Source organism: Hipposideros armiger, unplaced genomic scaffold, assembly GCF_001890085.2.
Source record: "Hipposideros armiger isolate ML-2016 unplaced genomic scaffold, ASM189008v1 scaffold_385, whole genome shotgun sequence".
In the NCBI taxonomy this organism is placed as follows: domain Eukaryota; kingdom Metazoa; phylum Chordata; class Mammalia; order Chiroptera; family Hipposideridae; genus Hipposideros; species Hipposideros armiger.
The window spans coordinates 191,227-206,876 of NW_017731735.1; the positions used below are offsets into that span (position 1 = coordinate 191,227).

The 15,650-nt window shown below is 44.7% G+C and overlaps 1 protein-coding gene across 3 annotated transcripts; it reads left to right on the plus strand.

The window, feature by feature from the left end:
* The first annotated feature begins 11,743 nt into the window (after window positions 1-11,743).
* Window positions 11,744-15,523, plus strand: RIPK3 (receptor interacting serine/threonine kinase 3). 3 transcript variants are annotated; one of them, XM_019663031.1, is made up of 10 exons: window positions 11,744-11,939; window positions 12,139-12,279; window positions 12,387-12,696; window positions 13,125-13,270; window positions 13,396-13,442; window positions 13,653-13,820; window positions 13,930-14,015; window positions 14,255-14,602; window positions 14,719-14,779; window positions 15,294-15,523. In XM_019663031.1, exons 1-10 carry the CDS (start codon window positions 11,920-11,922, stop codon window positions 15,440-15,442), a joined length of 1,476 nt encoding a protein of 491 aa, XP_019518576.1. In that variant the 5' UTR covers window positions 11,744-11,919; the 3' UTR covers window positions 15,443-15,523. The 3 variants fall into 3 exon arrangements, with proteins under 3 accessions (XP_019518576.1, XP_019518577.1, XP_019518578.1); XM_019663032.1 differs by having other exon boundaries at window positions 13,656-13,820; XM_019663033.1 differs by having other exon boundaries at window positions 12,143-12,279.
* The last annotated feature ends 127 nt before the right edge of the window (window positions 15,524-15,650 follow it).

Below are 15,650 nucleotides of genomic sequence, written 5' to 3' on the forward strand. Positions count from 1 at the left end.
AGAGAGAGAGAGAGAGAGAGAGAGAGAGAGAGAGAGAGAAATGGAAAAAGATTTACCATAAGGAATTGGATCACAACTATGGAGGCTGCCAAATCCAAAATTTGCAGTGTAGACCTGCAGGTTCAAGACCATGGAGAACCAATGGTGCAGTTCCAGTCCAAAGGCCAGCAGACTGGAGACCCAAGAGAACTAATGGTACAGATGAAGTCTGAAGGCAGTCTGCCGGATAATTCCTTCAACTGATTTGACAAGGCCCATCCACATTATGGAGGCTGCTTTACACAAAGTTCACCGATGTAAATATTAGTCTCATCCAAAAATACCCTCCAAGTTGACACATAAAATTAACCATCACAGGATCCTTCTCCCATACAGTGGGACTTGCTCTTCACCCCTCTCCTAGCCCACTCTGATGCAAACACAGCCAGGAAGTACAGGGATTAGTGCCCCCAGATGCAATCTTCAACCACTGAGTACAGACATTGGCAGATGAATACTCCAGCCTCCCACCTTTCCTGTGGACAATTCTGGGAGTCATTCTCTAAATTTGGAGGTTCTACTAGATTGGAGCCTGCATTGCCTCCAACTGCAATCTCAATAAAACACACTTCTATAGGCTTTTCATCCTCCCTTTCTCATTCTCTCTGTGTTCCCTCATTCCTGCTTCCTGAGATCCCTCCCCCTACCCCCCCCCCAAAAAAAAAACTACCTGCACTTAAATCCATGCTCAGGCTCTTGTTTCAGGAAACCCAAACTCAGATGTCTTCTCAGTAGCAGCTGACCCTGATTATTCTCTCCTAATTCTGTCTCTGCCTCTCTGACCTCTTTTTCTCTCACTGATTTGTCTTCTGCTGGCCTGACCTTGATGATGTGGGGTTCTCTGTCTTCTGCCTTCATCCTTTCTCCCTCCATAGACTCTCCTGGTTGATGCCATTCATTTCAGCCCAGCGCTTGCCACTGTCCCTGCTCCAGCCTCATGTTTTCTCTTGCCTTCTAGAGATCCCTTGAGGCTGTAGCACTGGGCTCTCAAACAAATGTGCCCACATCCAATCACAATCCATTCCTACACAATATGTGTCCCTTCTATGTTCTACATCTCTGTTTATGGCATTACCATTCTCTCAATGTCTCAGAATAGAAACTTCAAATATTCCTTCTCTCTCATCCCCTAGGTCCTTCTACTAACACACCTCAGAAATGTGTCCTAACTGGGTTCCCTCCTCTCCATCCTTTCTGGCATTAACTCCATTCAGGTCCTTATCATCTCTTTCTTGAGTTGCTCTGAGGTCTCCTGTTCTCTCTGCCTCCAGATCTCCCCAACTCAATCCACACTCCAAGTAGCCACTGGCTTGGTCTTCCTAAATCACAGATCCGATCATGCTGCAACACAAATCAAAACCTTCCCACAGCTTCCAGTATTAAAACAAAGTAAAACCCTTTAAACTTGTACAGAGAAGTTGATAAGTCGTGTCTTCAAGTGAGGATAGTGGTCAATTACACAACCTTGATGCTCATGAGCTACTTCTCTACTTCCACACCAAAGCTGCAGGTGTGGAAGGCACCCTCTTCCTCCCAAAACCTGGCCTAAGCTACACAAATTCTCTGTTTGCAGTTCTGGTATCAAAAGTGATTCAATCTAACACTTTCAACATGATTTTTCTTAACTTCCCCAGTGGTCTAGTGGTTAGGATTCGGCAATCTCAAAATGATTTTTCTTAAAAACCTTAGGGAAAGGTCAAAGAAAATCTAAGAAGTACACACACACACACACACACACACACACACACACACACACACACACACTAATTAGGTATTTCCAAACCTTTAAAAATGAGTAGATCTACTTTAAAACAAAACTAACAGATATAAATGTAAAACCGTTTATCTAAACTTTTAGGACAAGAGAAAATCACCGTAACCTTGGATTAGCAAAGATTTCTTATAGCTAACACCAAAAAGCACAGTCCACCAAAGAGAAAAACAGAATAAATAGAAAACCTGAAGACTCAATAATAAGAACACAAACAACCCAATAAAATATGGACAAAAAATTTGAACAGATACTTTACCTAAGAAGATACATGGATGGTAAGAAAGCATATGAAAAGAGGCTCAATATCATTAGTCATCATGAAAATGGAAATTAAAAAAACACAATGTGATGCCTATCAGAACAGCTAGTACTGAGCATACCAAGTGCTGAAAAGGATATAGAAGAACTGGAATTTGTCAGGTTTTAGAGACCCTAACCTTTAGATAGAGCCCTGCCTGCCATGACAGACAAGGATAGATGGAGCTGCCCTGCAGGCTGTCAGCATTTTTTCCATTCAAACAACACCTCCCTGTCAGCCCTGCCCTTATATAATCCTCCTCACAACCTCCCTCCGGACAGCAGTCTTGGTTCAGCCTGGTTTGTATTTTTTACAATAAAGTCTTCTTAATTTGCCTGACCCAGCACGATCCTTTATCAGCAATCCTATCAGAACTCTCACACTGATAGTGGGAATATAAGATGGTACAACTACTCTGGAAAACCTTTTTCCATTTAGCAGCTTCTTCACAAGTTAGATATACACCCACGATATGATTGAGCCGTTCCACTCCTAGATATTTACCCAAGAGAATTGAAAGCATATGTCCATATTAAGACTTGTAAAAAAAAAAAAAAGACTTGTACATGAATATTCATGGGGGTTTTATTTGTAATAACCAAAAATGATTGTCCACAAACAGGTGAATGCATGAAGAAATTGTGGTACAATGGAATACTACTCAGCAATAGAAAGGAATGAACCATTGATATATACAACAATCTAGGTGAATCTCAAAATAATCACGCTGAGTGAAAGAGATCGGACAAAAAAGAATGCATATTATGTGATTCCATTTATATAAAATAGAAAGTGCAAATCCATCTAAAGTGATACAAAGCAGATTAGTGGTTACCAGGAAAGGAGAAACGACATAGAAGGGCAGAAGGGAAAAGTTGAAAGGGGGCACAAGGAAGCTTTGGGGAGTGATAAATGTGTTTACTACTTTAATTGTGGTGATGGTTTCATGGGCATATACATATGTCAAAACTCGTCAGATTGTACACCTTAAATATGCGTAGTCTATTGAATGTCAACTCTACTCCAATAAAGCTGTTAAAATATTTAATTAAAAAAATACTAATAGTTTTACTTCATTCAAAGTCCTGCTTCCAGACTCTTTCAAAGAACCTCACCCATAAAGGGAAGTAGCTGAAAGAGCCTAGATCTGCTCTGCCAGAGTTGTTTAGGACTTTGGACTGGTTACTTAACCTCTCACAGCCTCCTCGGTTTCTTTATTCATATAATGGGACTAATAATAATCTGCCTCACAGGTCTGTTGCTGAATTTGAGTGAGATAACAGATGAGAGACTCCCTACCCCATCCTAGGTGCCAGAACACATTATGCCCCATCTCTGAGGTAGTTAGATTCCTTTCTGTTCCCTGCCTTTCCTCTCCTTTCCTCTTTCCTTCCAGATGGGGAGGGATCCTAGTCACAAAGACATTCATATGAGAAACAATGAGGAGGAAACAGGGCAGAGAGCTTGAATTGTGTTCCCCTGAAAATTGCCTGAGACCAGAACTTGAGACTTCCTGGAGGGTGGTACCAGGGATCAGCAGGGAGGGAGCAGAAAATGTGAGTCAGGGAAGGAGAAAAATGCTAATGAAAAGGTACAGGAGCTAGCTACTGAGCCCAGTCAGAACCCCTCTGAAGATCCGTAGAACGCACCTCAGAACTGACCCTTCGAAGGACAGGATGCCGGGGCACTGACTGTGTCCTCCACTGGGTAAGGGTTGCCCTCGGAGCATTTATTCCCTTCTCCCCTTGCCACACTTCTGTGGCCTGAGAGATAAAAACAGAGAGACAAGGCCTCTGCATAGGGCACTGGCAGGGTCATGGGACCATCCCCAGCAGCTACAGCTGAAATCAAAGGTGGCCTGATGTAGCATGGGGCACCAAAAGCGCTACCTCAGGCCCAAAGCCCATCTTTGGGTCAACCATGTAATCTTCTCAACCTTGAGCACCTTTGTGCCAGGCAGACAACTCAAGTGCCTTCCTGCTGAGAAGCTAGAGACCCAGGATTAAATCCCTCTGTCCTAGAGACCACAGGCAGGAACAAGCTTGACTTCCTCAAATCACTCCCCCAGTACATTTGGGAGCGAGGAAAGAAAATACCTGAGGGGTGAATCATTAATGGGGCTCTGGAAAGAAGGGTAGGGCTGGGAATTCACCAGAAGGAAAACCTAGCTTTTTTACTGAGCAGTAGTTAAATCATTTTTCTCTGCTCTACAAATAAATTGAGAACTAGAAATGTTCCTCAGATTGGAAACACAACAATGGTTATTGTATACTAATGCCTATCACTTATTAAGCACATAATATGTGCTGAAAATGTGCTGTGTTCTTTCATGCCTTATTTCATTTCATTCTCACAACAACCCAATCCAGTAGGTATACGAGGTGTGATTTAAAAATACGGTGAATGTTTAAATTTTAAAAAATGTATTACAGTAAAAGACACATTGCCATTAATCCCTCTCCAAATACTCCCCCTCGCTTCTAACACACTTATCCCAAATACAGTGAATAATTTAAACACTCACCGTATTTTTTTTATCACACCTCATATAATTAACTGAAGCTCAGAGAGGCTGAGTAACTTGCTAAACATCAAACAGCTAGTAACTTGCAGAGCCAGAATTCAATCCCTGGTAGCCTGGATTAAGAGTCTGTACCTTTGGCCATTAGGCTATACTCAACTCCCTACTTAAAAAAAAAAAGGTTGAACATTCATTTGGAGTGGAATTTTGAAGTTGTGGCCTGCCCCACTAGGATGAAAGGAGCTGGGAGAGCACAGAAATTAGATCTTCAACATTAACTAGACACAGAAAGCAAAGAGAAAAGGAGTCCACCCTGACAGATGTGTTATGGTTGTTGTAGTACGTGTGGACACTGATCATTTATGGCTGCTCAAAATCTTTTTAGCCCCATTGTGCTAAGGTAGAATAAAAAGAAGTTACCCTTCCCAGCCTCCCTTGCCTTGAGTGTGCAGACAGGCAACTTAGGTCCTGCCAATGGGACACCACTCTGAAATGAGCTCCATGAAGAAACAGATGATGAGCAGAGATTCCTGTTTGCTGGTGCAGGTGGCCATAGGGGCTGCTGCTTTATGAAAGCATCTCTCAGCTTTGTTAGGTAAAAACATGTTAAAAGGGGCTTTTAATCTGCTTGGAATGCTAAAAAGAGCAAGTCCTGAGCACTGGGGAAAAAAAAAAAAGAACCCCAAAGGGGGGGGGGGGGACGCGGGCGCGGGGGCGCGTGCCACACCACCAAGCAATTCTCAGACACCAGCAGGGTGTCCTACAGTTCAACACAATTCTGACACTATACCTGGAGATAGCATCAGATCCCACAGGTTAAGGGTTCAGTCCTACAATACTGACACCCTCACCCTTCAGATGCCAATCACAAGCCTGGATTGTCACCTGTGCTTCAGATCACCTGGCTCTAGATTAGAGGTTCCCACACCTCCTCCCCGCAACTATGTTCAATTAATTTGCTAGAGCAGCTTACAGAACTCAGAGAAACATTTTACTTACTAGAATTCTGATTTATTATAAAAGGATATAACTCAAGGAGAGTGAGATGAAAGACATGCTTAACGCAAGGTATTTGGAAAGGGGCTCGGATCTTCCATGCCCTCTCCAGGGGCCACTCTCCCAGCACCTCCACCTGTTCATCAACTTGGAAGCTCTCTGATCTCCCTCCTTTTGGGTTTTTATGGAGGCTTCATCACAGAGCCCAGATTGATTAAATCATTGACTATTCACGATTGATTCAACCTCCAAAGGGGATGGGACTGAAAGTTCCAACTCTCCAATCGCATGGTTGTTTTCCCTGACAACCAGCCCCATCCTTAGGTTACCTTAGGGCTTTTCGAAAGTCACTTCATTAACATAAAAAGACACCTTTTTTTACCTCTTCAGGTGAAATTCCAAGGGTTTTACAAGCTCTGTGCCAGGAACCAGGTCGAAGACCAAATATATATTTCTTATTATAAATCACAATATCACAGACTCCTTTCCAAGTGGAATGGTTTCCCCCTAACTCTTCTCTGCTAAAACTCTGGGTTTGTTTTGTGACTTTCCCAAGTTGAGTGCAGCCCAGTCTCCAAAAGTGACAGTTCATTTGCCCATACTCGCACCCTTTCCTTCTCTGGTCAGAGTTTGTTTTTCTGTATCTGGGAATAGAGATAAGCGTTTCCTTGATGAGCAGGGCAGCCCCGCCACAGTAAAAAAAGGTTCTTATTACTTTGTCTTTCACAACCAGACAAAGAGTGAGGTCTTTTTATTTCTTCATCTGCAAAACTTGACAATTGGTCTGACCTTACAGGCTTGTGATAACATTGCAAAAGTGCTTTGTGAACTATCAAGTATAAAATGACTAGCTCTTATCATTGTTAATAATAATAATAATAATAATAATAATAATAATAATAATGCATGAGAGAAAAAAGAAAGTCATTTAACCAGTCTGGGCTTCTTGACTTTTCTAAAGTTCATGCTGTGAAATTTGCACCATTGCTCCTGACTGAAATCACATCTCCCAAGTCTATCAAAGTCCTAGTCATCATTGGACCACCAATGGCTAACCAATCAAGTATCAAAGGTGGTGCCAGCAGGCCAACTTAGAGCTGCAAGAAACCAAGAAAGCGCAGCAAAGAGTAGATTTCCAGGGTAGGGTAGTAGCAGGTGGAACAGAGAAGCTGCTACAGCTCTGGTAATGTCCTGGGGGAAAAGAGGAGGCTGAAATGTAGTATTACTACATAACTTTCATGGATTCATTTTAGGAAAGTTAGAAAATACAGATAAAAAACACAAGTATAAAATATAAGAAAATAAAATCACCTGTAAATGCTTTAAACATTTTATTTGCCCAGTTAAATGTTTTTCTGTGTGTGTGTAAGTAAAATTTAATGTTCAAATAAAATGACTAAATGTTTATTAATTTAAATCTTTTTATCTCCTTATCTCATACATGGAATCATATTTTTAGCAGTTCTTTTTTATGGGAAAATATACATAACAAAAAAGTCTACCATTTTTACCATTTTTAAGTGTACAGGTCAGTGGCATTAAGTACATCCACATTGCTGTGTAAACATCACCAATATCCATCTGCATAACTTTTCCAGGTTCCCAAACTGAAACTCTGTACCAATTTAACATTAACTCCCCATTCCCTCCTCCCCCAGCCCCTGGCAACCACCAATTCTTCTTTCTCTCTCTATAAATTTGATTATTCTAGGTACCTCATGTAAATGGAATCATACAATATTTGTCTTTTTGTGACTGGCTTTTTTAACTTAGTGTAGTAGATTCAAGGTTTATCCACATTGTAGCATCAGAATTTTATTTCTAAGGCTGAATAATGTATATATATTCTCCACATTTTGATTATATCCATTCATGCATTGATAGACATTTGGGTTGTTTTCACCTTTTGGCCATTGTAAATGCTGCTATGAATATTGGTGTACAAATATTTGCTTGAGTCCCTGCTTTCAATTTATTTGGGTATATACCCAGTAGTGGAATTGATGGTAGCAGATCCTTTCTTAAATCAGTGATCCACCCCCTTTTTTTTCTAGGGGTTTAATATGATGCTAATTGTTTTTGTGGTTGAGCTACGTGGAAACCGCTATTCCTTCTTGCATTTACATGTCCCAACCGGGGGTAAGTTTTTTTTATATTCTTGGTGCACAGCCACTAGAAATTTCTTTAGAGAAGGCTGTTGGTGGTAAACTCAGTTTTCATTTATTTAAAAACGTGTTTTTACAAATCCTTTACTTTTGAAGAAAATAACTCTTCTGTGTATATGATTCTTTGTTTACAGATTTTTCCCATTTTTTAAAACACTTTGAATCATTCCAATGTCTTCTGGTTTCCACTCTGGCTGTCAAGAAGTGTGTTGCCGGTTTAGTTGTGTTCCTTTGTAGAAGATCTATGTTTTCTCTCTAGCCTTTGAGATTGTTTCTTTGTCATGGTTGTTCTACAGTTTCACTAAAATGTATCTAGATGTGGATTTCTTTATATTTATCCTTCTTGGTATAAATAGTGCTGCCTATATTTGTGATATAGTGCTTGCCTTTCATCAATTTTTGAAAACTCTCAGCCACTTTCTCATCAAATATTGCTTTGCTCCCATTTTTTTTTTCTCTTCTCTCCTCATGGGAATCCAATTTGCTCATCGTTAGACCTCCTCAGTCTTGGCCTCTTACTTCTTCTATCTGCTTATCTCTCTTTGCTGCATTCTGGGGAATTTCTTCAGATCTGTTCTAGCACACTATTTCTCTCTTCAGCTACATCTTCTGTTTGACCAAGCATTGCAATTTTTATTTTAATGGTTATATACAAATTTTTATTTTTTTGTTACTCTATTTTTTCCCTAATTCTATCTGGGCACTTTTTTATTTTAATAATCTCTTATGCCTTATTCATTTTTTTCTACTCTATCTCTTATTCTTTAAATATTTCATGATAGTTTCTTTAGATTCTTCATCTGATTATTCCCAGTTCTGAAATTCTTAAAGATCTAAACCTGCTGATTATTGTTCCTACTGGTTCTCCCTTGTAGTGATTTGAATCTTTATATATTTAGTAATTTTTTTTGTGAGTTTATATTCGGCTGCATTTAATCCAGAAGCCTGGATTGAGGACTCAGTTTGCTTCTGCTGGACTCCAGGGGGGCATTAATAATCTGGGGCCACTTAAATTTTTCAGCTTATGGTTTATTCGATCAAAGGGAAAGAGAGCAGATCTCACATGGAAACTAACATTTTTATTAATTTTAACATCTAGCGCTACAGTCAAACAGGTTTTCTTGTAGGTTTCCTCTGCAAGCAAGTAGACTTTTTTCTTTCCACTAAGATAAACTGCCTCTTTCATGGTCCAAGCTTTTTGGGGATAGGGATGTCTCAGGTTTAACTCTTCAATCTTCCTAGACCCTAGGGCTTACACTGTGGTTTTCCCTTAATCTCCCATACCCCTCTCCAGTCCTCAAAGCTCTAGGTTTCTAGTTAGTTGGCTTATCTGTTTACTCACTATTTACCTTTTATTTTGTATTGTTTTATTTTGTTGATTTCAGGGGATACCCTTGGGAGATTACCTTTATTTTGAGGGAGCTCACTAAGGAACTTTTAACATATGTTTTTGTTATGTTTTATATAGCATTTAAGTATTCTGCTATGGGAGGATTTTTAGAAAGCCTCTTCTGAAAGAGAATTTTTAAAACAAACAAAAATGTGATTATGTGGTACATACGAGTTGTTTTATAACCTGCTTTTGTTCCATTTGCTATACGATCAACACCTGACATATAAATAAATATAGGTCAAGAGCATCATTTTAATGGCTGCATAGTCTTCCATTGAGTAATTCATTCAGTCTTTTTATTATTGGATATTTAGGGTTCTATTTTTCACTATTTTAAACAACATTTCAGTGAATATCCTTATAACTAAATTTTTGTATACACCATGATCTTCTTCCTTCTTTAACTGTTTATACAAGTAATATACACAAATATAAAATATTCAAACACTATGGAAAATGAAAATTCTCCATAATCCTTTTTGCCATCACCTTAATTGACACCATTTGGTATTTGATTGTAATCTCGTAATCAAACAACAGGTGAGAGTTAGTCAGGGCTAGACTATGCAAGAGGAAAGACCACACCCTCCGCCCCCCTCAGCAGAGAACTGAAGGGGTGACAGACACCCAAGTAGATGCCAAAAGCCAGGGATAGCTGGAGTCAGGGGCACCAGGCCTCAGAAAAGTCCAGAGCTTCAAAATGTAGGAAATCAACTTTGCCTTGCCAGGGCCAGCCTAACAGAAACAGAGGGTCTTCTCAGGCACTCACTCCAGATGCTCATCCCTGCCTCCCCTGCTTCTAAAGGGGTTTGGTTTATTTTGAGTCAAAAAGCAGTATAGGCTCTGACATTATCCCCAACCCTGTGCTTTATAGTGGCTTACCCCTGATTCTCTGGATCTTGTCTCAATCTAAAGAAATCCAACCATAGAAACACCCCTCTAACTCCTTTCAAACGGAGCCCAGATGTTCAGCCCAGAGTCTCCTACCAAAGGATTATCATGAAAGGAATGGCTGACATCTTCGATGGCTCTTAGCTCCTGATTAGACTTTTTTTTGAGAACCTGCTGCACTTGCCTTTATAGTTTGTGAGGTTACCACCACATCTCTGTAACAAAGTCTACTTCCCATGGATTCGGTCAACCGTGCTGGTGAGAGCCCCTAAACCATAAAGAAGCCCAACCTCTTCTTTTCTCCCAAGACTATAGAGCTCCAGCAGGGATGATCAGCGCCTTAAGGAAGCCCCAAAAGTTGTGGTTGTTCATTTATTAATTTAATTCAATAAATATTTATGGATGCCTACCATGTACTGGCTTTTAAACAGAATACAGTCAAAGAGTTCCCTAAATAGCTCCAAAATAGCACGTATGGACTCCACCAGAATTCACGAGCTGGATTCTGGAGTTCCCAGCAGCTCTAAGAACCACAATTAACTGCTGGCCACTTATTCTCCAACGGGCAGAGCCCATGGACCACTGGACAGAATGAAAAGTGCATACCAAGAAGAGCACCTTCCAGTGAGAGCTGGCACACGACCCCATGAAGGACTGAGTGCCCAGAGCTGGCTGTATCTAGTTCCCGCAACCTCTAGCCATGGTCAGACCTTGCATGGGTAAAATAACTTTTGTCTGCCCTAAATCCGTCAGGTTCCCTAAGCTTCTGAGTTCTAAAAGGCCCTTGTCCAGAGCATATGCTTGTGGGGAATATGTATTAACCAAGGAATTTGCATTGAGGAATTGGCATAAGGGGAAAGGACAAGGAGGACCTGAGGTGTTTCCACTGCAGTGTACACCACCATGTTAGCAACTCCCTGGCTGGGCCGTTCATCTTGCGGACCACAGTGTCCTGGGAGTAGGTTTTGGCCTTGACAGCAGACAAGTCACTACCAATGCCAGGGGCTTGCCTCAGCGAGAGCAGCTGTCAGGAACCGGGCAGGAGTATAGACAGGGACCCTTCATCATACTGTTGGAAGCGTCACACCTTCCTCAGCCACCTTCACCACTAGATGAGTGGTATAGCCCTGAAGCCTATGTGAAAATAGGAAAGTTTGATGAGGTAATAAGAAAGCCATGCTCTGAAGTCAGTTCCACACTGGCTTGAGCAAGGTATACTATCAGTGCTTCCATTTCCTCACCCATAAAGAAGTAATAAAAGCAGTACCTATGCCCTTAGGGTTGATGTGAGAATTATATAAGCTCACATATGTACCTGGCACATGGCAAGCTTTACAGAAATATTAGCTATAATCTTAGGGCAGTTGTGGGAGAGCTGATCCCCAGGCCCATGAAATCCTCCTCAGCACCATCCCAGTCCTAGCCCAGGCCTGGCAAGTAGTAGAGCTGGGAATCCTGTAGGAAAAGGCAGAGACACAGGCTGTAAGAGTTGATTGTGGGTTCCTGGAAGGTGGGGACTTCTTCCGTGACATCCTAAATGCCCAGTGACACCTAACCCAGCTGTTGGCATGCAGCAGGTGCTTAAAGGAAATGCTAGTTAGAAAAGATAAGTACTGAGCTTCCGTTCTGCCCACCCCCCCACACCCCCGCCCCTTTGGGGCGGGACTGTAGAGGCGGCTGTTCGAGAAGGAAGTTGGTCAGTCACGGTAGTGAGAGACAGGGAAGCAAAATCGGTACCGTGGCCTAGAGATTGACCTTTCTCCTCGCCCCCAACCCTCTTGGCCACAAACTCCAATCAGAAAACTCACTCCATCCGTGTGGACTCACACACCTTCCAGCCTGATGTCTAGCAGCGAGTTATGGTGAGTAGAGAATGGGACACACAGGATGCCCCTCTGACTCGCTCAGGGACAGCCTCGTGCCCTGCCAAGGCTGGGGAACAGTGGGTCCCACAGGGGAAGCTGTGGATTATAGGGACCCTGCTGAGTCACAGGGGTCACGGTGGAGAACAGCACAGCCTTGGGGCCCTGGCCAGCTAGTGATTGAGGCCCCTTCTCCCAGGCAGACTGGTGCCCTAGCTCCCCTGCTGTCCGTCGAGGATTTAACGAACCTGAAGTACATTGGTGAAGGTGGGTTCGGCACGGTGTTCCGGGCGGAACACAGGACGTGGTGTATCCCTGTGGCAGTAAAGATCGTGAACTCGTGAGTGCCCCAGCTGCAGGCAGGCCACTCTGCTGCAGGTCCTACATGGGGAAGGGAGGGATCTGCCTAGCAGCAAAGCGTGACTCCAACTCTCTCCCGGAGTATAGGAAGGAGATATCCAGGGAGGTGAAGGTCATGGCAAGTCTGCGTAACCAGCACGTGCTGCCCCTGCTGGGGGTCATTGAGAAGCTGGAGTGGGACAACTTGTCTGGGCCGGCTCTGGTGACTTCATTCATGGTGAACGGTTCCCTGGCGGGGCTGCTGCAGCCCCAGTGCCCTCGGCCCTGGTGCTTCCTCTGCCGCCTGTTGCAGGAGTTGGTGCTCGGGATGTGTTACCTGCACAGCCTGAACCCCGTGCTTCTGCATCGGGACCTGAAGCCCTCCAACGTTCTGCTGGACGAAGACCTGCGCATCAAGGTCAGCCCATCCACACCCCAGCCCCACCCACTGGACACAGCACCTGAGGCAGCCCTGTCTACTGAATACCCTCAGCATTTCCCTTTGCACACAGGGCTACCCAAATGTCAAGGCCCACCCAGCAGCTTTAGCCCCTGCCATACCAAGGGATAGAGGCCCTGACAGACACAGTCACTTCTACAGTCTCACCCCACTAGGCCCTCCAAAGACCCATGGCTGACAGCCCAGGAGACTCAGCCCTTAACCCAGTCCTATGGAGAGGGGACCCAGGCCTCCAAACCAAGGACCTCCTTGGTCCTACTATTCCCCTAACCCTCCACACCCTCTTTATAAAGCTAGACCTACACCTTCTCGGGGAGAGAAGGGGATTCTGGAAACTGCCTGGCCCTGTCTACCCCCTTCCTCCTCCTTCTTCCCTCCCTTTGCAGCTGGCAGATTTTGGCCTGTCCACATTTCTGGGAGGTTCAAAGTCAAGAGCAGAATCTGGGATGTCAGGGGGCACCCTAGCCTACTTAGCCCCAGAACTGTTGGCTGATGTAAACCGGAAGGCCTCTAAGGCCAGTGATGTCTACAGGTAAGGTACCCATGCCAAATACACATCCCAATTTCTACACCTCTCTGGGCCCTTCTAGGGGGAGGTATATGGGAGAGGAGTCTTGCCAGCAGTTGAGCCAGGCCTCAGTTTTGTGTCTCTTGCAGCTTTGGGATCCTAATGTGGGAAGTGCTAACTGGAAAAGAAGCTGAGAGTAAGTCTTTAAGCAGACTCGGGGATCCTTAACCCCAAGTGCCCTCCTCCTGAAAGTCCCCAAACCCTCTTCTTACTGCTTACCTGCTCAGGCTGTCCTATTCCCTCCTCACCTTCCCTTGGACTACACTCCCTGCCCCTTTCCATGATGGAGCAGATGGCCCCTCATACCCCGAAAGCTTTCTCTTCACGTCTCCCACGCCCACCCCAGTAGTGCCCCAGACATCGCTGATGCAGAAAGCCGTGGGTGAAAGGCAGAACCGGCCCCAGCTGACTGAGCTGCCCCAGCCCAGCCCTGAGACTCCTGGCTTGGAAGGACTAATGAAGTTAATGCAGCACTGCTGGAGGAATGAGCCCAAGGACAGGCCTTCCTTCCAAGGTGAGAGGGCCATTTAGCTGGCAGCTGGGGCAGGCCTGAATCTGTCAGCAGGGTCTTTCCCTGGGAAAGAAGTTTTGCTCACCTGCCACCCACTCTGCTTTCTCTCCAGAATGCAGAATATTTACTCGGGAAGCCCTCAACCTGGTACAGAATACAGACAAAACTGGTACAAAGATGGATGCTGCAGTCTCCACAGTGAGTGCCCAACACCAACCCCCACACAAAGAGCTGGGCAAAGATAGCACAACATGGCTCCTTTGGCCACCCAGTGACTCCCCAATGACCACTGTTCTTTGTGCCTGGAACCCCGTCCCCACTCTCTCCACCCCACCCCTGAATTCCCAGGCAACAGATTACAAACCAAGAGACTCCTTCCTTGGGTTTACTCTGGCTCTCCCATCTCTACACCTAGCAAGATCCCCCTGTCTTTACAGGTGAAGAAGTTCCTGTCTGAGCACAGGAGGTTTTCTGCCTCTGAGTCAGTCCTAGGAGGGACAGAAATGGATGGCTCTGGGAAAACCCCGGGGAGTCTTAATTCCATGGTCTCTAAGATGCTAGCACTGAATCTGAAAGGGTCCTCCAGCTCTGTTCCTGAAACATGTAGAAACCTTCCTAAGAAGATAGACGCACAAGGAGAAGAGACTCAGCCTGCCCAAACAGCAAGGACGGCTTCTGATTCGACATTCCAACCTCCCCCAACTCTGGGAACCTCACTTTCCAGAAACCAGACTCCCAGCCCCACCTCGGCTTGGACCCCAGGTGCTAGACCCCAAGGGACTCAGGTGAGACTTGGGGATGCAAATCCTGTCCCCTTGCCAGGGAAAACTTGAGGCCAAGGGGATATGCCATGGAAAGAGGCCCCAGGACAGGGAGCCTGAGAGTGCTGTGCTGTTCACAGGGTGCTGAGAGAGGTGGTATCAACGGGCCTTCCAGCACGCCGGGGCCAAATCCAATACCAGGTACCCACTCCCCATTCCTTCCTTTCCTCTGCTCAATTCCTCCACTAGCTTCGTCCTCTAGACCATATATAGATTGAGGGTACCTTGGGGAAGGAGGGAAAGAGAAAAGGGCTAGAAGCCATCTGCTTCAACCTTCTCATTTCATAAATGAAACAACTGACACTCACTGGGATTGGATCCCGCTGAGGTTACAGCAAAGCCTGGATTTGCCCCCTGGGCCTTCTGGCTCCCCAGCACCAGTTCTGTTGTTGCTATGTCCGTCTAGAGGGGCTCCTAGCAGAAAAGACCCAAATATCAGGATCAGAGACATCAGTTGCCACCCCTCTTGAGCCTCTGTGCACCCAGTTCTGAAGGGGCAGCCTGCAGAAGGCCAAAGGCACACCTGACACCTTCAATGGGAGGCCCTTGCATTTCCCCAGAGTGAACATGAGGTGCTCCTGCCCCTCTGGCATGCTGTTCCTCCTGAGTTGCTGATTTAACCCTCCCACCACCACCACTGCTGTTTCTCTTAAAGGGCAGCAGGCTCCTACCATCGTTGGCTGCCAAGGGGTGCAGGTCGGAAACAACAACTCTATGGTAATACAGGGGAAAACTGCTTTTCCCATACGGAACCTGCCACCTGGGCATATGGGTAGGGGCCCACAACATGCCCCCCACGAGTAGCTGTGAAAGAAGTGTGGAAAGAACCGGACTCCTGGACTGGGCCACAGAGCTGGTATAATAATGGCAGGAACTGAGGAAGCGTCTGAGCTGTCCTTAGGACTTGAGGCAGCTAGCCAAGACTTTCTTTGAGGGCCATGAGGCCTGCATCCGAACTGACTTTGTGTCCCAGGAGTCAATAAAATGGAATTTTTACCAGAGCACTGCACAG

What these genes read in the sequence shown, in the direction of transcription:
- RIPK3 (XM_019663031.1), top strand. Translation starts at nt 11,920, where the DNA reads ATGTCTAGCAGCGAGTTATG. An exon ending in TGGATGCTGCAGTCTCCACA is followed by an intron (nt 14,016 to 14,254) that starts GTGAGTGCCCAA and finishes CTGTCTTTACAG; the next exon opens with GTGAAGAAGTTCCTGTCTGA. An exon ending in GGGGCCAAATCCAATACCAG is followed by an intron (nt 14,780 to 15,293) that starts GTACCCACTCCC and finishes TTTCTCTTAAAG; the next exon opens with GGCAGCAGGCTCCTACCATC.